General features: G+C 39.0%; 2 protein-coding genes across 7 annotated transcripts in view; both read right to left on the bottom strand.

Annotated features, from left to right (window-relative positions):
• LOC134799537 (serine/threonine-protein phosphatase 2A 56 kDa regulatory subunit epsilon isoform-like) overlaps positions 1–26,247 on the bottom strand; it is an 85,695-nt gene that overhangs the window by 57,868 nt on the left and 1,580 nt on the right. The window contains exons 2-8 of one of the 2 annotated variants that reach the window (XM_063771970.1): positions 18,694–18,890; positions 12,046–12,240; positions 10,600–10,790; positions 9,027–9,240; positions 8,185–8,304; positions 7,468–7,697; positions 6,900–7,004 (exon numbers count right to left, since the gene is read on the bottom strand). In XM_063771970.1, coding sequence (XP_063628040.1) covers positions 6,908–7,004; positions 7,468–7,697; positions 8,185–8,304; positions 9,027–9,240; positions 10,600–10,790; positions 12,046–12,240; positions 18,694–18,890 — 1,244 coding nt within the window. In that variant the 3' untranslated portion in view covers positions 6,900–6,907. Of the gene's footprint in view, positions 1–5,526; positions 7,005–7,467; positions 7,698–8,184; positions 8,305–9,026; positions 9,241–10,599; positions 10,791–12,045; positions 12,241–18,693; positions 18,891–26,247 lie in introns of those variants that run through there. The other variant, XM_063771969.1, reaches the window with a different exon arrangement.
• LOC134799524 (uncharacterized) lies at positions 626–4,919 on the bottom strand. 5 transcript variants are annotated; one of them, XM_063771949.1, is made up of 5 exons: positions 4,733–4,919; positions 4,353–4,603; positions 2,973–4,322; positions 1,782–2,706; positions 631–732 (listed from the first exon to the last, which is right to left on the bottom strand). In XM_063771949.1, exons 1-5 carry the CDS (start codon positions 4,911–4,913, stop codon positions 686–688), a joined length of 2,754 nt encoding a protein of 917 aa, XP_063628019.1. In that variant the 5' UTR covers positions 4,914–4,919; the 3' UTR covers positions 631–685. The 5 variants fall into 5 exon arrangements, with proteins under 5 accessions (XP_063628020.1, XP_063628021.1, XP_063628019.1 ...); XM_063771950.1 differs by having other exon boundaries at positions 626–732; positions 1,758–2,706; positions 2,973–4,603; XM_063771951.1 differs by having other exon boundaries at positions 626–732; positions 1,758–2,697; positions 2,973–4,603.

Genomic DNA, 26,247 nt, shown 5'->3' with positions numbered 1-26,247 from the left:
TTTAGAGCAGCGGTCGGCAACCTTTTAGCAGCCAAGGGCCAATAGTAGTTAACGGAGGTGACGCGGGCCGTACTTTGTTAATATTTATGAGTTTATGAGACATTGTCGTTTGTCACTGTTACATACAAAATAGCCAAGGCGCCTCTCGGGCCGCAAGTGACAGTTTCGCGAGCCACATGCGGCCCGCGGGCCGCAGGTTGCCGACCGATGCATTAGAGGGAGCAAGTGATATTGCTATCTCAGTCTACCGCATGGCTGCGTCCCTTGGATTGCGTTGGCCATTCGTGTAGAGGAGCCATAAGAATGCAATGCATATTCCTACAAGCTCCATACTTGACGTAGGGTGACTGCTATATTTATTAGCCCCTCCATTTTAGTAATTGGCCAGTCCTAACTAATCAGGAAGAAACAAGGCAATAGTTATTATTAATAAGCACTAATATATCTATAATAAGCACTAATATACTAGCTATAGGTATATAGGTATGTGACTGCTAAGTCCCCTTAGCACTTGGCATGAAAACTTGGTGTGGTCCGACTCTAATTGTAGTAGATACAAGGGCTCACAATATGTAATATTTTAAACAACTCTTTTGCTCTGAACACTATATTTCACGTGTATTACATTTTCGTTAAGTTATAAAGAAAATAGTTAGGTAATAAATATACTCCAGCAGTCGATATTTTAAGTCTTGTCCCATAGTAAGAAGTACACCAGCACGTTCTTGAATTCTGTAAAAACCAAACAGATTAGTACGATTATTTGATAGTTACTTACACACAGAATTCTGCATGTTTTCTTCCTTTCTTATCCCTATTCCAATACTAATTTGTGTAGACCTAGTCAGTTGTAGACAATTCATGCCTACCTTCTACCTTGCAAAGCTAGCTGTACCCATTGTACAGTGGCGTTCAAAAGTGCATGGATAGATGTCGACCGTAATGCCTTAATATTGCGGTTGAAACATCTCCATGCACTTTTGAACGCCAGTGTACTTACAACCATAGTCTACTATTTAGACCTTTAGAACATGTTAATACTTCAGAACAGGTTACGCATTCAACCACGGAAGAAAGAATGAGCGCGGGTGCGCTCATTCAACTGTTATCACAGTAGTTCTGTATTAAACTATGAATGTGCCATTTGCCAATATTTTTTGGCAAATTTGGGCTGAATACAAACTCATAATAATCAGATAATAATCGATTCGATATAATAGCCTTGATATAAAATTATTAAAAATATCAAAAATACAACCGATAACTAATTAATGACAAACACTTTTTGAAAACTTGTGAAATGAAAACAGTTAGTCCAGCATTTCCATCAGCAAGCTGCACAGAGGTAGCGATATTTTAATCTAAACAACAACAAAAAATGAGAGGTTGAGCTTTATTCACTGACATAATTATGAACAGATTCAATAATGATATGCAAAAAGGGATAGATTATAGCTTGGCAATTAAATTAAGGTTTAAAGGTATTTTTACTAAATGAAACCGACGCCAAAGTGTAAAAATACACCAACGGTTGACGAATCCTAACATTGTAGATTAAACGTATGGATCTGATAGTACTAACACTAACTACAATGTATAAATACTTGGCATTATTCTATTTAGCTAGGCTGCTTGAATTTTCATCTAATTACTTGCGAAATACCACACGATGCGTACGAAAGCTAACTCGAACTACCAAGGCACTTAACTCTAAGCTGTTCATGCTATAGCCTTGTTAGAACGGAAGGAGTTATCACCTGATAATAGTTGTCTTCACTCACCGCGGACGACTGATGCTTCACTCCGTTTCACTTGAGTCTGAACCACTATGTCATGAAATTCACCGGAGTGAACCAACTTTGGTTTATCGTCGTTCTCAGTGTCTACTGAAGGAGTTTTTGCAGCTATTGTGGATGGTGTAACAACGTCCATCTCATCGGAACTAGTAAGGACTTCGTGGTTTTTGTTGTCTGATTCCAAGTTATGTTCAGGACTTGATAGGACTTCTCTAGGATTGTAAGTATCGGCATCGATAACCGTTTCCGCAGTAGAACTAATTGTAAGTGTGGTATCGCAACTCTCAGTGTCCGCTTCATGAGGTTTATCTTGGCTATTTACAGATACAACTTGGTGTTCCTCTTTTCCATCGACATCGTCGCTGTCATTAAGTGTTTCTTTCACAGAGTCCACCTCTTCACTTTGTTTACCGCTGTTGTTACTAGGAGGTGAAATAGACTGTACAGCGTCTTCTCTTTTCAGTTGCTTTCGTCGCTCACTTTTGTCATAGCCCAGTGGATGTAAATTAATTGAAGATGGTGGGCTGTTGTCAAGAGGCAAGTCGATCGACGTTAGTAAACTTTCGTCTCTGCTCATGAATTGTCCTCTCTCAGGAACGATGTGGATATTTAAAATGGTCTTTTTAGGTTCATTAACGTCACCATCCAATGATGTTGACTGGCCGTCAGAATTTACTAAAGAACTACTAGACGCCGTTTTGTTAGAAGCGAGTTTATTTCTGACTAAAAATCCCCGGACATGCGCTTGTATAGTGGTGGCTGCGCTTGACAAAGAGGATTCATCTGATAGCGACAGCGATTTCTCCTCGTTTACTGTTTGCAAGACGGTGTCCATTCTACTTATTCCTAATGTTCGTCGCTCTGGGTTTATGTTAGCAGTTAATGCATATTCGGGTTCGTCCTGAAAATCCTAAACAGATAAGTTACGAAGAAATACCACAAGACTATGGTTTACAATGTACATGAACGGCCTAAATATTATAAATATGTAATTCAGCATGCATTTTTGTATGTCCATTTTGTTAGTCATGTCATAGGACATAAATAATTGAAAATCTTCAACAAAAATTCTAGGTCGATACACTTTAAAATAGAAATACCCATTTCCGGAAAACTGTTCCTATTGCAACCCGGTTTAGGTACAGTACAGGACAATAAACAAGAAAATATGCTTACCTTCTTTTCCATATCTTCGTCCAAAGAGTTTCCATTAACGGTGTCATCGAATGTGGAAGCTCTGCTCTTACTGAATAAGAAAGTCCTAAATACTTTTTGTATTGTGATTGCTGCAGTCTCTAAATCCATGCCACTTACTGCAGTGTGTTCAGTTATTTCTTTACTTTCATTCATTGAATCACTTTTGATACCAGCAGTTATGTTATCATGAGCAGGGTTATTATCCTTCACAATAGATTCTTCACTATGCACAGGTCCTTGCTCTGGATCTTTATCTTCAACTTCCGTTACTTCTATGTCAGCCTGTGATTCATAGTTAACTTTATGAACTTCTTGATCATTAGACTCATCCTTATTTAGAAAACTGTCATGTACAGTAGACGTTTCGGTGATTTCTTCAATAAGCACCTGATTTTCAGATAATTTAATACCTTCTGCTGAAACTTGGGAATTTGCTGTATTTGATGTTTTAGTTTCCGTGGAAGATAAAACTTGATTTTCATCGTGTGAACTTTCAGTTTGGAGAATGGTATCACGTGGATTGATATTTAAGTCTTCGACAGTAGGATTTGCAGAATCTTGTGATTTAGAAAGCAAACTGCCATGATTTTGCTCAACTACGTGTTCGTTATCTGTACGGGTTATGTCTTCGACCCGCTCTTTAAAAGATATGTTGTCAGCGCCACTTTCTTCGTGCTGAATATCTGTAGTTTCCTCTTTAATTATTTTGTGTTCTTCAATAATGTCCTCTAATTTCTCATCAGGTTCAATTTGGTTAGCAAACTCTTTCAACAACATTTCTTCGTGTTGCGTATCTATGTTTACTTCTTTTTTATAAATTTCTGGTTCTGCAACAACCTCTTTTGATGTGGTTTTAACGTCACTGATATTAGAAAACGCAGTTATAGTCTTGCTTGCTAATAGCAGTGTAGAAGCCACCTCATTAAACTCATCCCTAATTTCTTTGTATGCGGGTCCTCCGTTATTACTATCAGTTTTATCTTCAACATCAACTACTGTGTTCCTAACGGCAGGTTCAGAATCGGTCAATTGAGCTTCAAAGATGTCTTCATTCGGAGGCATATTTTCTACATGTTCAGTACTTTGAACGACAAGATCAACAATTTCTTTGCTTTGGTCATCCATTTCAGCAACGTTTTCTGATTTAACATTAGCTTCAACGGCAGATGTTTCATTTGTGTCAACACTGATTATGGTTTCATTGACCTGTTCAGTCACTTTTTCTGATGATCCTTCAGTTTCAAGTTTTTGAGTAATATTTGAAACAGATTCCTTGGCTTCGTATTCCACTTGTGATGCTTCGATAACTTTGTTTATGACTTCAGACGGCTCATCTGTATTTATGTCATTAGTAGCTACAGTTACATTGGGCTCGTGAAATATTTCAACTTCATTCTTCATTATAAATTCATCTTTGTTAATAACCGGCTGTAAAGCAGATGTATCGATGGCCGTTTCTTTCATAGGCAGCTTGTCTTCATGTTCGAGTTTTGCATCGGGATGCTCCGACAACTTCCCATCGTGCTGAAGTTGACGGTTTTTATTTCTTTGTCTTATTTTTTCTTGAGCGTAAGCTATTTTCTGCTCCAAGGACAATGGCATTTTCGGTGCTGAAAACCAATTTTTAATTATGAAAAAAAAAACGCGAACTGGACATTAATATAACGCTTTATACACTATCTATGATATGATGTTTGAAACTTTCGAAAGTATTACCGATATCCAAAAAAAAAACTTACGTGCTGGGCCATCTCTTATTTCAAGTAATTTCTGCATATGCGCAGCACAGAACTCGTAAACATTTTCAGGATTATTTTTGAGGACATCTTTTGCAAGTCCTTCCATTAGCTCTACAAGACCCGGGGGCATTGTAGGAGTAGGAGCTGGTCTTGCGTACGCACGAGACCCCGTTAGTCTCATTGTTACCTTAATGCAGAATTAAAAAATGTTATCAAAACATTTAGGTATAGATATATTGAAAAAAAAAAAACTAGGTATTTAATATTTGGTACTTACTGGGTAATGTATACCGCTAGTATTGGAATGCAAGGAAGTAATGAAGGAGGGGAGTGGTGCGGCCTAGGCTCGAGATTCCAGTGTTTGGCGCCGGTAGCCATGGCGATGCGCCAGCGACCAGGCGCCGCGTGAACTTGGCAGTGCTGGCCGTATCGACCCGCCACCGCGGTTCAACGCACCCCGTGTTTACCGGTCTCTAGGGCCATAAGTTCGAGGCTATAGTTCTATAAAAAGACATCGATTTCTTTAACCATTTTCATATTTCACATTTAGAAATGTATAAAGTCTTGCTTGAATACAATTTCGAAGAGGCTTGTTAAACATGAAAGTGCGTTCCAGGATTATGGCATAAACTGACATCACAATTATCCCGCGTGGTTACTATAGTCGTCAGAGACATATTTTATCACTAAATACAATTACTAAGGCATAAGCTCTACCTATACTTATGATTAAACATGTTAGAATTAAAACATAATCGAGAATGAGGCCTCAAACTAGAAATGAAAAACCGGGCAATGTGAAAATTTGTTGTGTATTTCCAACGCATTTACGTTAACCGAGTATGGGCACTAGGGCTAAGGGATCGTTAGCTCCGGGACACAGTGCGACGAGGCGGGAGGCGGGCCGGGCCGGGGCGGGCCTCGAGGCCGAGTCGGGGCCGAGGCCGAGCCGGGCCGGGGCCGAACCGAGGCCGGAGGCCCGCCAGGGCCTAGGCCGCCGCGGGGCGCCTACGCTTACATATTATACTTAAAGAATTCAACGACAATATACATGTGAAGTCAACTTGTTTTTATTTTCATACTGTGTTCTATAATAGTAATTTATATATAAGTATCATATATAATTTTTGTAATGTTAATACATTTTACATAACAAACATCTCCATAGTGTACATACATACATACGCACAGCGCGCGCGGCTCGCGTGCTCGGTGTGTACGGCGCGGGCCGCGGTCGCCCGGGGCCGGCCACAGTGGACGTGCGTAGCTTACTGCGCCTGCGCGCTGCGGGCCACCACCGACGCGACGCGAGGTGTGGACGCGTCACGATCTACGCGTGTCTTCACGCGACGTTCGTCGGTTACCGCCTTAAGCTATGAATGTACTGTGACCCGGCGCTCGAGTGATGATAGAAAAAATATTAAGGCTACAGTAATATCATACAAATTAATGACTATTCCCTTAAAAATTATTATATCTACTTTAATCATTGTTCTACTCCAATATGATCAAATGAACGATTTAATTTTATCGGCTGTACGCATGATACGCGGTGTCTCCGTTCGCTCCGACCTGTCCGATTACAGCGCCACACTCCCGCAGCTAGGTATAAAAATCACACTGCTATAAATTTAAAATAAATAAATGCCTATTTACACTATGTAACTATACAAAATGATAGTATGACGAAATTACATATTTTGGAAACGAGCATCTAATTCGAAATGAAAATTTCATACAACAATCTACTCGCGGCGCCGGCGGCGTCGCCCGGCACTAAACATTATTACAATTTCAAATTTCCCTAGTCATTTTGTACAATCATATCCGGCAGAGCCGGGTGCCCGAATAATACAATAATCGCCGGTGATACGAAATGCGGTACAATCGATCGTGTATCAATAATACATACAACTTTAACTTATTTAAACAATTTAACAATATTAAAAAATCCTAACGTAAACTAGGGCCCTAAATAAACGTATATAAAATACTAGTACAGCGACGACGGAGTCGCGGCCGGCGCCCGGCGCGGACCGAGACGGAGGTATAAAAAATTAATAACGTCATTAACAAAAATGTAATCGAATAGAAAATATGAATACATAACTTGGATAAAATCGATCGCGTATTAGTCTAACACTGGAGGGCTGCGCTTGTGTCACACCGAGCGCATCACTTGGCGGGCGCCACCGCGGCGCCGCGGGAGCTGATCTCCAGCTCGCCCAGCCGCTTCCACAGCTCGTCGCGCTCCTTCTCGCGCTTCTTCTCTCTGCAACAACACCGAGCGTCACCACGCTGCCACGCAATAGGGTGCGGCTGGCGGCGCGCAGCTGCGTGGCTAAGCCAAAACAACGAGCCGAAGGCGACAACACTACATTTCTCAAACATTTCCTTTGGTTAGGTTGTCTGTATTTTACAAATTATAGCAAAAAAAAATTACCCTCCAAAATTAATTTCTCTCCATTTTACGAGTAGACTGTTATGTAACTAATGGAGCATTCCACGGGGTGTCCCGTACAAACGCATTTTATTTCGTATATTAGTACTTTTTTTCGGCGCTTAAATTCGACGATTATTTTTCTGGTCATATATTTGACCTTATTTTGACCATTTGTTATAGAAAAAGAAACTCCTATACCTACAAATCTTCAGAAAACTCGCGTTTATACGGGACAACGGTAGACAATTTAATGGAATGCTCCTAATGTAGTAAACAAAATATAAGTACTCACTTCTGCCGTTCCGCCTTATAGCTGGCGGTGAGTTCGTCAAAGAGCTTCGAGTTCATCTCCATGAAGGTCTTGAGCACGTTGTAGACGAGCGCCACGATGGTCTGGTTCCAGTGCTCCTTGCTCATGCGGTACAGCGACGGGAACATGATCGGCATGATCACGTGGTTGTTCTCCTCCATCAGCGACATTATGTACTCGTTGTTCCAGAAGTAGAGCGCCCTCTCCGCCACCTGTCGCATAAAGGGATTATTACTATTATTACTCAACGAGTGACAAAGATATAGATCTCTATCACACATCACATCTTAGTGTTCCAGGTTCCACCCTGGTACTTCATCAAAGGCAGACTTTTCTTTATCTACTTTGGGCAATCTTCGTTATCGGCGTTTGTAACACCTTTGGCACCCATCTAAGGGTGGTATTCCACATACCCAATTTCATTGTCCCATGTGTATTGCGTCTCACAATTATTGTGTCGTTATTGGACAAAGAAATTGGACAGGTGGAATACCGCCCTTACAAACCAGACCTTTGTCATCAGTCATCAATTGCAATGTCCAGTCAGCACTGTCAGGGCTTTTACCTTCTACCAGGCCTAAGCAGAGACAGGGAAATGTATTACTAGGTACGTAACATTCTGGTTTTTGCTTACGTATCAAAAAGCACCCTAGTATGATTATTGGCAAAATAGGAAGATTTTAATTTGCCGGTACGTACCTGAAAGTGTGGACTAGATACGCATTTTGCTATCTGTCTGAAGAGGGGCTCCTGTATTTTCGCAAATTGCGCAGGCTCAATCACATCTAATATCTCTTCTATCTCGCCCAAAAACATCACCTGCAACAAATATTCAATGAATATCGTTTACTAAAATGCTGAGTATTAAGAAGACAGTAAGGAAAATTTTGACACGATATCGTGTCAGCAAAGACAATCATTTCAATATATTTAAAACTTCTAAATCATATTTTGGATAAATATTGAGGGGTTGATTAAAATCTTTATAGTAAAATTGGCTGTAGGTACGTTTTGATATGCGGTGATGTTAATAGAATACCTGTACTACTAAATATCTGGTATTTAATAGGTACTAAATAAAAGGTGGTCCAAACCTCGACATCCAAAATTTTTTTAGAATCCTCACGTCGTGGGCTATCAGAATTTCTTAACAAAGTTAAAGTTATAAAATTCATTCAATCATCATCAACTCGAAAACTACGAAAAATCGGCTAACATACATGGGGTATATTCTGATAGCCCACGACGTGAGGAATCTAAAAAATATTTTTGGCCGTCGAGGTTTGGACCAGCCTGTATAACTATCAAAATATACTACCACTTGTACAAAAGTTTCATATGTACTTAGTCCTTGGAATCAAACATTAAACTTTTAATTTTTGTATTAAGCAGAAACGTCTGCAAAGGATACCAGGATACCAAAACCACCCAGAAATATAAATGACTTTTTTCACGGTTCCATTTTGAATCATTAATAAATGTGACGTTTTCAACTAAAAGAACTTCTAACACCACAAATGTAGTAGTTATGCTAGTGTTACCTCCTTCTGTGAGCAGGTCTTGGGCCAGAACTTGAGCAGTCCGCGCACGACGGGCTCGGTGAGCGTGGCGTCCTTCTCCAGGAACTGCACCACGCAGTAGGCGAGCTGCGCGTGGTACAGCGACAGGCACTTCACCTTGTGCAGCGGCAGCAGAACCTTCACCAGGAACTGCTTGTGCTCGCTCTTCAGCGGCAGCGCGAAACCGTTGATTATGCTGCACACACACATATACGAGATCACACTATATGGTACGGCGAGAAAATGCTACGCAAATTGACAAATAAGGGCATCATTTTCTAAAATATTGGTATTAGCTCTAGCTCTCTTAACCCCAAAGTAGATAGATAGATAGATAGATAGATAGAATACTCTTTATTGGCACACCTCAGTAAAAAGATACAAAAGAAAAGTACAATTGATTAATTGATTGAGTAGATTATATGTATAATATATTTGTAATATATAAGTATTGGTATTTAATATTTTAAACATATTACTTAATCTGACACACAAACTACTCCTACTACTGACACACAAGTCGCGCAGTATGCTGTCCCGCACCGCACACCTCGCTGGGTCCACAGAAAATCAGCGCCGTTGGCAACGCTTAGTCGTGCCAACTGCATTACTGAGTGGAGACCATTTCAGCCTCACATCTTTATCTTTAATATGTCTCTTTGTGTTTTGTATACTTCTTGTTTCACATTTTATTATTTTTTATTATGCATTTTGTAACGGAATGATGTCTTGCTTGAATAAATATTTTTCTATTATATTCTATTCTAAATATCTTATTTATTCAGTCTTAATGGATAATCGAATCTGTATTAGCTAATATGTATAGGCACTACTACTACACACACTTCCCTGGCCCAATATTAAAGGAATCTGTTTCAATGTAACAAACTGAAATTTTAACATTGTCATTAGTGACATTAAGTCGAATTTCAACTATCTTGAAAATGTAACATAGAACCCTGTAATATTGGGCCAGCGACTTATGATTCGCGATAGGTTCATCCTTATTTTGAGCAGCATTATAAGAAAGTTAGAATGAAGATGTGTCGCCATCCATTGATAAGGAGCTGATAACAAATTATGATTATCGCGAAGAGATGGACTCTTCAATTGTGAAGATATTGGAGTTTTCAAAAATAATTAAATAGGAATAATAAACATTTCTACACATTTACAAGTACATACTAAAATTGTGTTAACTTATTTAACAACATTAACACATATGTTTACTGTCGATTTATGCTTAAGTACGGCATATTTGCAAGTAATACTCTAACTCTAAAGCAAACACATTTTCGACAATCTTTGTGTATATACATGTGACAATTGAGACTAAATCGATTATATCGCACAACTAAACAGTGGCATTAACTGCCAAACCTTCAAGAAAAGAGCATACTCCCATCTTAAAGGCCAGCAACGCACTGGTGTTGCGGGTATCCATGGACGACGGTAATAGCTTACCATCAGGCGATTCGTCTGCTCGTTTGCCTCCTATATCATAAAGAAAAAAATACGCAACGGTATATTCAAGTTATTATGTATGTGCACTAACCTTCCCAATATTTCTAACAGTTCCCCGACACCGTTAAAGTGCTCGGTCTCGTAGACGAACCGCAGGAATATGTTGTTGATCTGTTTCCTGATGAAGGCGCGCAGTCCCAGGAACTTGCCGTAGATGCGGTGGAGCACGGTCTTGAGGAAGTCGCGCTCGCGCGGGTCCTCCGAGTCGAACAGGTCTAGCAGCTGCAACAACCGACGAGAGCTTCAGTACTCACCCACAGACTAAACATCCTCCAGACTGAGCATAGTAGCGCTACCCCCTCTGCCACAAATATACAGTAGTTTTACTCCATTTTCGAGTCAAGTGTCTGTGTGACGCCCGTGTCTTTGAACGGACCAATCACGGCACGGGACTCGCTCACCTCGTCCCCCGCACCCCTGTATTTTTGGCAGCATCGATTTCATGAAATAATTCCTCTAAGCTCCGTCTAGAGGTTTATAGTCTAGTAGGCACCACATGGCACAGACCTCGTCACAGGGAAGAGAGTACACTCTGTATCTTTAGGTATTTAAATAAAAGTAAACAAAATCTTCCCTCAAATAGCTCTTTAAGCCAGTTGAGGGTAGATGAAAACATTATAAGATCAAATAATGTAGGTTAAAGTCAGGTCGTTCAGTGACTGATCCAGGCGGTTTTGTATTTGGTCGGTTAACCAATAAATGTTATAACTACCCGAAAATGTACAAATTATTTGTTTACCTTTATTTAAATACCTAAAGATACAGACTATAGGTCATGCCATGGTACAATATGACTCGTAGTAGTCGTAGGGTGACCTATTTCAGTGGTCGGGAACTGGTATGCGTCATTCGTCAGCTCTAGGCTCTAGATAAGAGAGCTACGCGAAGGTATGTACATTTACAAAGAAAGTCATATATCCAAAAGTTTAAATTGCTTATTAAAAATAATGTAGCCAATTCACAAACATATTCAGTTCCTAATTTATTGTTCGAAGTTAATTGTGGCAACAAAGGCTTTTTCCCACGGCTTGGGTACGGCCTATTACTAGAACGTCGTATGACTGAATAATTCGGCTTTTATATTTAACCTTTCAAAAACGCGATAACCTAAAAATACCTACCATAAAACAGTTCATGTCTTAATTAAGCTCGTTCGTTATGTATTTGTCTAAACAACTATTGATAAGATGTTACTTGTCACTATACGAACGCATGTTACAGTGAAAAATTATCCCAAAGCGTTTTGTAACACTGGAAACACTATTTGCATAACTGCGCTTATTTTGTTTTACAAATACATATTTCTTTGTAAGATCAAAAAATTGCTCCTTCAATCTTTCCAACAAAAACCTACACTTATATTTACTAAAATGACAATGCCGCGTGTCAAGATTGACTGTCTGACGATGATATTGCTGCCAGACAATTTGAAATAAAAAACAACAAAAAAAAACGTGTCAGAAAGAAGAATCCATACCTGCAAGACGAATTTCTGGTCAATGACCTTCTTGCCAATAGTGGGCTGAAAGTCGGTGGACTCGAGGAAGCGCAGGAAGAACTCGTAGACCAGCTGCAGGTGCGGCCACGACGCCTCCAGGGTCGGGTCGTCCTCCTCCGGGTCGAAGTCGGGATTGTCGCTCGGCGGCAGAGTGCGGAACAGGTTCGCCGATATCTGGAGCACAGGGCGTACGAATTATGCTCTGATTGCGTGACTAGACATTAGTCTTTAACGAACATTTGCAAGTAACGAAATATAGAAAATTGACATGAGAAGATGAATCATGCCATGTGTTTTCAACATAAATAACGACATAGACATCTGATTTCAGTGAATTTAGTATACCACTGTGGAACTATGAATGGTTGTGGAAGCAACTCTTCAAGGCACTTCGATTTTTATTTAAATAATTAATAAAAATAGAACTTAGAAATAGTTCCAAATGAAATTTATGAGTCTTAATAATGTCTATAACTTTGATATTAAGACTTAATATTTGACAAATTTAAATCGGTGCTTCCATATACGAGGGGTGTTCAAAATATTCTCGGTATGAAAATGAAAACAAACAAGTACGAAAAGTTTGATATTTTTATTTTTCAATATACTCCCTCCCTATGTTCATCCACTTAAAAGATCGATCAATTTTTTTTAAATCCCCGATAAAATTTTTTTTTTGTCTTTGGTGTAAAAATGCTCCTCCACTGCCGCCTTCAATGCTTCATCATCAGAAAAAAAAATTCCACGCAGATCCTTTTTAAGATTGGGGAACAAAAAGAAGACGCTGGGGGCTAAGACCGGACTATACGGTGGGTGAGTAACAGTTTCAAACCCACATTCAACAATAGCTGCCTTGGCAATATGAGCAGTATGGACGGGGGCGTTGTCACGCAGAAGCAGAACACCTTTGGTTATCTTTGCTCGCCTCTTTTCTTTGATAGCATCCTTTAATTGACGTTGAATGTTAGCGTAGTACTGTCCTGTGATATTTACACCTTTTTCTTTATAATCGATTAGTAATATTCCTTCAGAATCCCAAAATATCGTGGCCATGACCTTGCCAGCTGAAGGGACGACCTTGAACATCTTGGGATGAGCTGAACCCTTAATGTGCCACTGCATGGACTCTTGTTTACTCTCTGGGTCATAATGATGAACCCAGGTTTAATCTCCAGTAACTATTCTTTGCAGCACCTCATCAGGATTTTCACCGCACAGGTCAATAACATCGGAACTACACGCTACACGCATGTCTTTTTGAAGCCGAGTCAGCATTCGCGGAACCCATCTTGCACTTACTTTTGACATATTAAGATGGTCATGGATAATATCATGTACGATACCAATAGAAAGATTGGTTACTTGAGCTATAGATTTTACCTTCACTCGACCATCTTCCAATATAAGTTTTTCCACTTTATCAATATTTTCTTGTGAAGTAGCTACTACAGGCCGACCAGGTCTAGGGTCATCTTCAATACTAGCCCTTCCACCCTTAAATTCGCTTGACCACTTTTAAATGGTAGATAAAGAAGGAGCAGACTCACGGTAAACACAATCCATTTCCTCTTTTATGGTTTTTTTATTTTTACCCTGTTTTGTCGAGAATCTTATGACGCATTGATGTTCTGATTTAGTTAACATTGTCAATTCGCACATGATGTTCATGTTTGTTCAGCAATTGCAGAAAAACAAAAGAACATCTCGGTTCGAATTATACTTTTTTTTAATGTCAATGAATAAACCTTAGCGGCCAGTAACAAAAGAAATTTTAGAAGAGGTTGTAAGATATCAATACCGAGAATATTTTGAACGCCCCTCGTATGTACATAATATCGAGATCCGTTTAATAGTTTCGGCCAAATACTGCTTGCATACCTATGGCTTTGTAGCATCAGATTACTCATCCTTCTTAATAGGTTATTTATAAAAACTAGCTAGAGACGAAAGAAAGAGACATCTAACAAATGAGTTGTGTACTTTGATAGTGACACAAATGGTTTGAAAAACTTCAAAATTTTATAGCAGGGATTCATTTCGGGCTTTGCTTTAAGTTTGCGAAGTATGGCTGTGCCACTTACGTTTCGCCATATAGGACACAGGCGCAAAACGAATGTTTGGGTAAATCCGGACAACATACCATGCAGGGAATAGATATTATCGTGATTCTTTTAGTTCTTTTAACTTTTTTTTTTCACTAAAGGCTTGGCCACATACAGAGCGCGACGCAGCGCCGCGTCCACGCCGCGCGACCGCGGCACATGCTAACAGGTTACCGACGTCAAACAGACTGCGTCCCGCCGGTATCACGCCCCGCTTCTGTCGCGCCCCGCGCCGCGCGGCCCATTGCGTCCGCGCGGCGCGTGCGCAGCGCTGCGCCGAGCGAACGCGGCGGCCCGCCGCGTCGCGCAAGGTCACGTCAGTAGGATCGGACGTAGGCAGCGAGCGGTGCGCCGCGTTCCCGCGCGGCCGCGCCGCGTTCACGCGCGCCTTGAGGGCGTGTTGAGAGCGTGAGGCCGGCGCGATCGGCGCGCGCCCTGTTTGACCAGGCTTCGCGTCGGCATCACGCGGCGCGGACGCGGCGCTGCGTCGCGCTCTGTGTGTGGCCAAGCCTTAAGTCGCTGATTTATCCCTCTATTCTACACACACCACCACGGATTTAGTTAGTCGGTATTATTGAACATACAAGTAGGTAAGGTAGTTGATGAGTTTTCGTTTGATCACTCATAAGTCATAACTTTAAGAGCCCTTCAATGTGCACACTAGCGCCACTGCTAAAAAATCGTGATTATTTAAATTTAACGAAAGATATCAAACTAGTTTTTATGTTGCTAGATTCGTCAATCTATGCGTCCAAAGTTAAAACGGCCGTTTTTGTTTTGAGTTCATAGATCGACGAATCGAGCAACATAAAAACTAGTTCGGTGTATTCAAAAGGTACTTAAATACAAAATACAGTCCGTAGCGGCCTCCTTTTTTAAATATCTTTGTTAAATTTAAATAATCACGATTATTTAGCAGTGGCGCTAGTGTCCACGTTGATGGGCTCTTAAGAAGAGAAATCAAATTGAATTGATCCTTACACTGTCAGAGTACTAATTTTATCATTCTCAAAAATTTTAGTCTACTTTTTTGTCTTTGTTAAAAAAAACAAATGAAGGTAGGAAACCTAATAAGGGAAGGGATAAATTCACTTCGTGGTTTGTTATATTATAGGTATTTGCCCAAACATTCGTGTTGCATCTCTATCCTTAATATGGCAACTGAAAGTGACACAACCACACTACGCAATAACGTTACCACTAGTAGACCATAACCAGTATTGCCTAGAAAATATTAATTTGTTTGTTCTTCGTCATCCTACGTAAACATATACCAGACCTATGCAGTAACATAAGTAGTAAGTAGATAAATTGAAAAAATCAGCTATCAACTTCCAAACCACTGATCAGTGACCATCATTAAGTGTCACATAAGTATCATGCTGCTTCATTTCTGCAATGCTTGTTTATATGAAATTTGAGCTTTACTATTAGGCTGATTCTGACAACTGATTTAGTTCAAATTTCCTATTAATCTACTGATAATTAACAATGATCAATGTCCAAAAGAAACATTTTCTATGTCATATCATATCGAGTAGAGTCTGACCAAGAAAAGTGTGCAGCGATTTTGATAGCCCACGCGGTGCAAGTGTTATTTATACGTCATAATTTCATAGAATTTTGATGTTTAAAATAACACTTGCAACAGCTTGCTTGCAGTGGGCTATCTAAATCGCTGCAGACTTTTCTTGGTCTAACTCTAGAAAAGTTCTATTCGACGCTTTGACCACGACAGGTCACGGATCACGTTGTCCCTCCCTAACGCATGGCGCTGATGACGCGGTCTCTTTCTCGCTCTCTACACTGTAGGTATCTTTAATGACTGCAACAGTACACTCGTACAGTCACGTCTGAAAATATCGATACGAAAAAAAAAACCAAAAAAAAAACCTAATTATAGTAATTATCAGAGCTCGGATTTTTCACGGCAAAACAAAACACTATCGGAATCTAGCCAGTGATAGAAACATTATTTTATCGATATCGATAATTCAGTACTAGAAGAAAATACGTCACCAAATAAAATAAATATGTAATAAAAACATTTGTATGATGTTATATATTAGAAACAGACGCAATTTCTTCTTCAAAATCTACGTCAGTACACACAGGAGCACATGGCATTTTATTTGTGTAATAGTGATAGGAGTAGATAATCATTAGCTTTTCAACATTCTCTGGGAGTAAACAGTTTCGTTTATCACTATAAAGCCATTTATGTACACTAAATGTACGTTCAACTTCACTTGACGTCAAGGGAGCAAATTTATAGAATTCATTTTCAGTTCGGGTAATATTTTCAGATATGTCTCTAAAAATTTCGTAATCAGGATTTCGTTCGAGCACAGCTTCAAATTTGCGTATCACTGGTAAAAGTTTACTCCAGTTTACGTAGCAACGAACAGTATCCAGAATGAGGAAGGATTCCGCAATGGACAAATTCGAACATTGCAACTGTGCTATTGAAGAGGCTATTACTTCGTAACTCCTGTCGTAACTTGCGCGTTTGAAAACATTTTTTTGCAGCTCTTATAGCTGCCGAGTCATTAGCAAGTATGGAGACGACATCACGTATTTGCTCATAGTATTGCGGACGAACGGACGGACAGACATGGCGAAACTATAAGGGTTCCTAGTTGACTACGGAACCCTAAAAATGTATTGAGGCAATACCTGTCATATACTCTAGTAATACTCGATATCGATAAAATAATATTTCAAGCACTGGCTAGATTACGCTAGTGTTTTGTTTTGCCTGCATTGCATTTCAAGGTTTTTTTACCCCTCCCCCCCTCCTTGTCACACTTGGTCACATTTGGCAAACCCCTCCCCCCTGGTGTGACGTCACATTTCTTCAACGAAATCGGCAAATATTTATTTAATATTTTATCTCAATATTTCTGACAAAAGAAATATTAGTAATTTTATAACCCAAAACTGATTAAGAAATTAAATTAAACGAAGAAAAACGATTATCGTTTGAAAACCTTGTTAAAATTTAAATGATAATTAGCGTATAAAATAATTTAAATACATTTTCGGTTACTGATGAAGTTAAAGTGACGTCACAAAGTTTATGACCCCCCTCCCCCTTGTCACAACATGTCACATTTTCTTGACCCCTCCCTCCCCCTAAACGTGTGATGTAATTAATGGATGACCCCTAATACAAGGCAATTAGAGCGAAGGTAGTGCTGCATAGTAATAACCTTTAGCCCTGACAATTAGTTAAGTAAGTGGAAGGGAACTTAGAAACAAATACCTGTGAGACCGAGCTTTGCTCGGAAAACATATTAAAACTCAAAAGTGCGTGTTTTCCCAGAGATAAAACCTAGCTAAATCGATTTTTTGCCCCCGCAAACCCCCAAATAGCAAATTTCATCGAAATCGTTAGAGCCGTTTATATATATACAAGAATTGCTCGTTTAAAGGTATAGGATAGGGACAAAGAACTAAATCACAAAACATTTGGTGCACTAAAGACTGAACCACACACATTAGGTACGTCACGGGCACACAACATGACATGTTAGGTTAATATATACATTATAAATGTATGTATCTACAATTTGTACATGTATGTACCTGTTAAGGTAGTCTCAGTGCATCTAAATTTGTAATTGTATGTTTTACTTGTAACCTGATTCTTACATTGCAATAAGAACTTTGAACTCTTCGGCAATATGGAAAACAAAAAAAAAACCGTCTAACTGCGAGGGTTCCGTACGAATTTATTATTTTTTTTTCTATTAAAATAAAAACAGGTTTCTAATTTTTCCCTGTAATTGTAGTGTAAGAAGATATTACTTGCCAAATTTCATAGTTCCAGGTCAACGGGACAGGTATAGTATAGGGACTATGTATAAATTTTGATTCCCTTGAGTGTCAAATTTACGTTTATTGCGGCATAAATGGCCATATATTTTTAGGGTTCCGTAGTTTTAAGTTAACTTAGAAGTTTGATTTTATCACAGCATCAAGGGGCTGTAGACCTGAGTATATGGTTTTAATTTCAACTCGATAGTCGATACGGACACGTTACCGAGATAAAGGGTCTTGACAGACAGACGGACGGACGAACGGACAACAAAGTGATCCTATAAGGGTTCCGTTTTTTCCTTTTGAGGTACGGAGACCTAAAAAGAACTCTGAAATCACAACATTTGAAATAAAGAAAAACAGATGTCTCAAAGGTGTGAATGAATGAAGGATATGGTAAGAAATATTTGTCACAGACCGTCTGGCTTGTAGTCTCATGACCCGTGAATCGTCTTGCCTTAGATGGTGATTTATGTTCCAGTTTTCATATGTTTTATAAATGAATTGCAGTTTAAACTCTGTATAGTGACACTCATGGGACCAGACTCTTTGTAATGGTGTAGAGTTTTCGTTATAAAGAGAGAAATTAATATTAAAGTAAACCAACTAGACACATAAATGACGATGTTATAATGAGTGAATCGTTATATTGAGTGAACGTTATATGGAGTTCACACTGTATATAAAAAGGCATGCAAATTACCATTTTTATAATTTCTGGATAGACAGGCTCAGTTAGCACCCCGCGGCCGCCGGTGATGTACTCCACCAGCTCATTGAGAGTAGCACGCTTGATCTCCTTCCCCTTCAGGTCCGCTACGGGATCCATGAAATCAAATGCTACACAGCACTGCCGCAGTTTACGTATAAATAACTCTTCTTGCTCGCTGCTAGGGACATCTGTAAATAATAATTAAAATTTGTTATTTACAATATAAAGGTCAAACGTCCAGCGGGGCACATAATGGGTGGCTTTTCCTGTGCGCCCCCACCAGCAAAAGGCAAAGAGGCTCTTCTGAAGACCCAAAGAGCCCCTCCAATGCGTAACACCGACCAACCGGCCTGTGAGGGACAAAATATGGATATTTAATGCCAGTACACCCGCATCTGGACATCTTACAGTGTAATGTCAACCACTCCGCTCGTGCTCAAGATCTGCTCATGCAATTCACGGCGGAGTGGGGCATCTCCATAGCGGTGGTGGCGGAGACATATTTTGTTTATTTATATATTGTATATTTTGTTTTTGGGGGTTAGCTTGGGCCCTGCCCCGCTGCCGGCGGCACCCTAGGTTAGGTTTTTTATAATGTGTTTATATGTATTTTTTATTGTTTTTTATGTGCTTTTGTATTTTACTTTTATATTCATGTTATAAACAACCTAACTTAAGAAGAAAAATAAATAGAGATATTAATAATTACATAATATGAAAAAATCGTTCGATTTAGTTGATGCCTATTGATATTTTTAAATCAAACACATTATTTTATCTTTCTTTTTTTGGTTTTAACTAGTGATGTACCGACTATTGATTTGGCCGACTAGCCGACTAATCGGCGCTCGAATGGCCGATTAGTCGGCCGACTAGTCGGCTAGTCGGCCAGATCATTAGTTTTGTATAAGTTCAGGTGAAAAACAATAGTTTTGCTCCTTTGTATGCGCTATTCATCATAATTTAGCTTGGCTAACAGGTGTTGTCTACAGGTTCAAAGACCTATCACAAGAATCCTCGTTTAATTTCTGTCTTTAGTTCTTTTATTTTGCGATCCTGAGCAGACCGTCAGTACAGCTTGTAGGAGGTATTTCCAAGGCTCTATTTCCCGTACGTAGTCGCCAGTTAAGAACCTATCCCCTGTGGTCAGCATCTTTACGAGCAACGTGCCCTGACTAAAGTCTCTAAATTTTGCAATAACATTAATAGTTCCTCATGGCTCCACCATTAAAAAAAAAACAAAAACTGAATAATAAAATAAAAAAAATAACTATAGAACTTGCACATGAAATTACACGAGAATCAGTTGAGATCGACCTGTAGAGGAAAACACCAGCCCACCAACATACGATAACGATCAAACGGTCAATTATATGAACAAAAGTTTTCGTATGCACCCTGAATAGGTATTTTAGTAAAATAAACATAAAACATATGGTAAATATTGACTGTTGATTTCTTTTTTTTTCTGTTTTTCTTTCACTAATAAAGTGCCGACTAATCGGCCATTTTTGCCGACTAGTCGCCGACTAATCGCCGACTACAAATGTCGCCGGATAGTCGGCTTTCCCGACTAGTCGGCGACTAGTCGGTACATCCCTAGTTTTAACTATAAAAAACCGTACAATAGTATCAAATTCAACTTTTATTATGTATTATGTACATGTATACTTACAGTTATTAATCCGTGTTTTTTCATATTTTATATATAAAATTTTGACTAGTTTTTTAAAAATTAACAAACTATTTATTTTATCTGTCTATAGCTCAACTGATTGCAGATAATTATTATAATTAAGCAGTCTTAGAAATTATTATCTTAAATGATATATTCTATTATTATCAATAGGTATTTTATAAGTAGAGATTGGTATCTAATGTAATGTAACCTATGGACAGTGATGGCAATTACATGTAATTTATGAAGCAAGGCCATTTTACAACTTGAAATTAGAATCACTTTGAAATTGTAACACTCATCTGCAAACGTCGGACTATAGGGGGCAGTTTGAGGGCAAGGTAAGGTTTACAAAAAAATCTTAACTTACGAGTGTTATAATGTACCTAGTATTTGTAACATAGTTAATTAAATTAGTTACCCGTTATCATTTATTCATCTTTAATGTGTAAATACTCTTTGAAGTGATGACTGATAGCCCACTGAAGTGGCCACTTAAAAAACAAATAAATAGCTGACATGTGTCATTATGACTGTTGTTCATACTTATATTTGTTGGAATTTCACATTATAAATACTAGGTACCAAATACTAAGTACAAATACTCGAAAGTGAATTGATTGATTTGCGAACCTTACCTATCATTCTGACATGCCACGAAAATGCCCGCTGGAGTCCGACGTATGCTCATCTGTATATTTATTGTTAATAAGGTAAACAGATGATCACATCCAAATGATAGAATGTAACAAAACAAAATAAATCACGAAGTAGGAAATCAGAGATTTTCCTAAAGCAAATCTTGTAATATGAGTACTTTTAATAAATCAGTCATCAACAGAGGTTGGCGGGGGTGAGCTATTTACCTTATAATTTGACATGTCTTATGTCATATTATAAGGCAAATAGCTCACCCCCGCCGATCTCTGGTCATCAAGAGTGACATGAAAATGATATTTTTAGTGCCCTGTGACAACAACTACTTGAACTAGTTTAACGCATTCACTGCCAGGGGGCGTGGCCTAGGAACAAACTTATATGACGGTGGACGCACATGTGCGTCGGGGGCAGTGAATGTGTTAACATATGGTGTGTAGGATATGCTATCCTGAAATTGACCATCCCTTATAGTGGTTATGTTAGAAGTGTGTGATGCTGGACTAAAAGGGACAAAATATGGCATGTCTAAAATAAAAAAAATTGTGGATACAAATGGGATGGTTTCCTAACCTGGTCAGTAGTGACCCTGCCTATGAAGCAGGAGGTCCCAGATTTGAACCCTGGTAAGGTCATTTGTCCTTTTTGAGTTTTTTTTGACCTGGTCTTCATAACAGATTATATGTTGTCACGATCCTCAGTATTGAGGGACCAACTGAAGAAGAAGAAGGTCATTTGTATGTGTATTTATCAGATATATTTCTTATTGAGCTATGGATGTTTTCTATGTATATAAGTATACCCTATATCCCATTTTTTACAGCAAATATAATTTTTTTAAATTATTTTATATTTTAATTTAGCAAATGCTTAAGAGCGCTATTACATTTCGGCGTTGAGCGAGTTTAGGTATTTTACGCGCTGCGGCAGGCCGTGCGAGCTCAGTATGGCGATCCCTTCTACCACACTCGCACTACAATGATGGATTAAAGATTCTTGATCCTTCGCGAAGCATATTGAAATCAACCATAACAACACTAACTGTACTTAACTTTTAAAGTTCTAAAACTGTTATTTGGTAAGTACGAAAATACTAAATGCAGTGCAAATGTACATAGGGGCTGTTCATAAATTACGTCATCTATTTTTGACGATTTTTGACCCCCCCCCACCCCTCAAATCATCCAATCCAAAAAATCAAGCTTCGGATGAATCTGTTTCCTCCTACGTCATGTTACCATCATCCGATGTCCAGACCCCCCCCCCCCCCCCCACTCCTCCCATTTGAAACGACGTAATTTATGAATAGCCCCATACTCGTACTTATGAAGGTATATTACTCGAAAGAAATTATAGGTACCTACTCGCTTATTTACATGTTTCGTCATTGCATTTGGTACCTATAGGTTGTAAAGTTTGTATCAACGAGGGTTTAAAAACGAACTGGTACTGAGGATCTGATGATGATTAAGGTGGTCACGGATACCAATCAACCATGTAGTAACATGATTAGGCTCGTTTGATTCGTCTCAACAAGATCTTTGACACTGAAGATACACAGGGTCTGATGATGGAGCTGGAAGGTGGCCACGGGTACCAGTCTATCATGTAACTAAACAACTTCGTGTTTGGGCTCGTTTCATTCGTCTCAACAAGATCTTTGACACAAGACAGTACTCAGGGTCTGATGATGGAGCTGGAAGGTACCATTACCAATCAACCATGCAACTAAACCACTTCGTGTTTAGGCTCGTTTTATTCGTTTCAACAAGATCTTTGACACAAGATAGTACTCAGGGTCTGATGTTGGAGCCGGAAGGTGGTCACCGGTACCAATCAACCATGCAACTAAACCACTTCGTGTTTAGGCACGTTTTATTCATCTCAACAAGATCTTTGACACAAGGTAGTACTCAGGGTCTGATGATGGAGCGTGAAGGTGGCGACGGGTACCTGTCTATCATCATCAGCTCCATCATCAGACCCTGAGTAGTATCTTGTGTCAAACATCTTATTGTGACGAATCAAACGAGCCCAAACACGAAGTGGTTCAGTTACATGGTAGACTGGTACCCGTGGCCACAGTCCAGCTCCATCATCAGACCCTGAGTACTAACTTGTGTCAAAGATCTTGTTGCGACGAATCGAACGAAGCCAAACACGAAGTGGTTTAGTTGCATGGTTGATTGGTACCGGTCACCACCTTCCGGATCCATCATCAGACCCTCAGTACTACCTTGTGTCAAAGATCTTGTTGCGACAAATCAAACGAGCCTAAACACGAAGTGGTTTAGTTGCATGGTTGATTGGTACCAGTGACCACCTTCCGGCTCCAACATCAGACCCTGAGTACTATCTTGTGTCAAAGATCTTATAGAAACGAATAAAACGAGCCTAAACACGAAGTGGTTTAGTGGCATGGTTGATTGGTACCGGTGACCACCTGCCGGCTCCATCATCAGACCCTGAGTACTATCTTGTGTCAAAGATCTTGTTGAGACGAATCAAACGAGCCTAAACACGAAGTGGTTTAGTTGCATGGTTGATTGGTACCGGTGACCACCTTCCGGCTCCATCATCAGACCCTGAGTATTATCTTGTGCCAAAGATCTTGTTGAGACGAATCAAACGAGCCCAAACACGAAGTGGTTTAGTTGCATGGTTGATTGGTACCGGTGACCACCTTCCGGCTCCATCATCAGACCTTGAGTACTATCTTAAGTCAAAGATCTTGTTGAGACGAATAAAACGACCCTAAACACGAAGTGGTTTAGTTGCATTGTTGATTGGTACTGGTGACCACCTTCCGGCTCCATCATCAGACCCTGAGTACTATCTTAAGTCAAAGATCTTGTTGAGCCGAATCAAACGAGCCCAAACACGAAGTGGTTTAGTTGCATGGTTGATTGGTACCGGTGACCACCTTCCGGCTCCATCATCAGACCCTGAGTACTATCTTGTGTCAAAGATCTTGTTGAGATGAATAAAACGAGCCTAAACACGAAGTGGTTTAGTTGCATGGTTGATTGGTACCGGTGACCACCTTCCGGCTCCATCATCAGACCCTGAGTACTATCTTGAGTCAAATAAATACATATAGAATGTCAGGTCGTTTCAAATATTTTTAATCCTGTCCGGTAGTTTATTAAACTGTACCATTATAAATTATAATACTATAAAAACAGTGCTAGGATCAAAGTCTCTCGTTGCGGTTTACACGCACACAGTATAGCGTTTTACACGGCGCCCGCCGCACACAATGATAAAAAACCTCGTCGTCGCCGTTGAAAATGTGCGGAGCCGACCGACACACGTCCTGCCTCTACAAGCTCTGCCGCGGCACTGAGCTGGCGCAGCGCGCGTCATCGGTAATATAGAGTAGTTTTCAAAAAATTGCCAAAAAATTATAGTAGAATTTCATAAACACTAATGTATACCAACAGTATAAGCAAACGTTGCAGATTGCTTGAGTATGAAAATGACTTCGATATTAAGTAGATTTTCGTAGGAATTGACACTTGTTTCGGAGAGAAAATCGAGTTCGTTTTACTTTGATTTTCTCTTTCTCAAAGGTATGTAGGAAAAATATAGTTTGATATGCCTAAAGTACAGGGTATTAGTAATACAAAATAGCCAGGTTTAGCAGAGTAAAATTCTCAACATTTCCAAATAAGAGCTCGCCATTCAGTGCTTCACGGGGTTTTTCGGAAACGACCATCAGAAAAAAAATCATTACTAATTTAATAAGTCCTTTTTCTAATATTTACAACGATATTTATAAAGATAAGAAGACGCTTTTACTGGAACAAGTACTCATTGTTTCTAATAATGAGCGCAAAGTCCTGAATTTCGTCGACTAGTATCATCAATTTTGCATTATTTCGACTTTTCTTGTAAGAGCGCTCTTAACAGTGACAGACGGTTTGGTGCAACCGACCCTAAATTGATCAACTACTTATAATATTTACTTGGGAGGTTTTTATAAATCATCATCATCATCATTATTTATTCATGAACAATATTAATTGTGTATGAAATATAAAAATACATAGTAACAAATTTGAGTGTCATAAACACAATTTAAGGATTTATACAGAAGACATTAACTGTTTAAATATGCACCTACACACTAATCTTACATCTTTGAATCAGCAAGTAATTTGTAATACATAAGGGGCTATTCATAAATTACGTCATTTCAAATTAGGGGGGGGGGGGGTCTGGACATCGGATGACGGTAGCATGAAGTAGGAGGAAATGGGGTCATTTGAAGCATGATTTTTGGATGATTATAGGGGGGGGGGGGTCCAAAATCGTCAAAAATCGATGACGTAATTTATGGACAGCCCCTAATCAAATAAACATATACATATAAAACTGTTGACAGCTGTTAGCTGTATTTGTTAAACTGAATACTGATTTTAGTAAATGTTATATGTACACTTGGGTGGTTTAAAAATTTTGTATCACATATACTATTATACTAACACTAAAATCTGCTAGAATCTAGTTTTATTACAGGGTAACGGTACTCCCTGGTAACGGGAATGCACTTATTTTTTGGCCACCCTGTATAATATGCATTTTCCTGGTTAAAACTTTTTTGCTAGTTCAACCACATTTATTTTATAATGTAGTAGGGGAGTCCAAGAGGGCATTTTTTGTAGTTACTCAAGCATGTCAGATTAAGTTATGTTATCAGTGGCATCTTGCAACCTGTGCAGATCTACCTTAACCACTTTCTGCCATCTATGCCTATGGTGGCAAGTTGGTTGGTGAGCAGTTAAAAAATTGTTAAGTAGATAGATAGAAGTTATTAGGTAGATTTACAATTGAAAAATTACACTTAAAAGTGACCACCTAGTCATGATCTTTTTTTATTTTTTTCAATACAAAATGTTTGTTACTATGAAGTGGCAATGACGCTTGGGTTGTAGAATTCTTAAAAGTTGTCTGTTAAATGTTAATATTTTCATTTACTTTAACAAAATCATTATTAAATACTCCAATAAAAAACTTGATTAGCATTTTCAATATTGATAAGAAATATGCCTAATAAGAGATGAGAAAATTGTTATTACTACAAAATATCACTATTACGCATCATATTCAAGTAATATGAGTATTACATGAGCAGTAGTAGTATATTTTAATGTATGGCTTTTGTCATAGATATTTTAAATAATTTTTTTTAACCTAACAACAGTTGT

The sequence above is a fragment of the Cydia splendana genome, chromosome 18 (genome assembly GCF_910591565.1).
Source record: "Cydia splendana chromosome 18, ilCydSple1.2, whole genome shotgun sequence".
NCBI classification, from domain to species: Eukaryota; Metazoa; Arthropoda; class Insecta; order Lepidoptera; family Tortricidae; genus Cydia; species Cydia splendana.
Note: the sequence above shows the minus strand (reverse complement) of the source record. Positions and strands in the feature narration are given on the sequence as shown.

Excerpts from the sequence above, each read along its gene's own strand:
- LOC134799524 (XM_063771947.1), bottom strand. The coding sequence starts at position 4,913 with ATGAGACTAACGGGGTCTCGTGCGTACGCAAGACCAGCTCCTACTCCT. Across the intron at positions 4,604-4,732 it reads AATAAGAGATGGCCCAGCAC|CACCGAAAATGCCATTGTCC; the intron begins GTAAGTTTTTTT and ends ATTGGTTTTCAG. Across the intron at positions 2,707-2,972 it reads ACGAAGATATGGAAAAGAAG|GATTTTCAGGACGAACCCGA; the intron begins GTAAGCATATTT and ends TTATCTGTTTAG.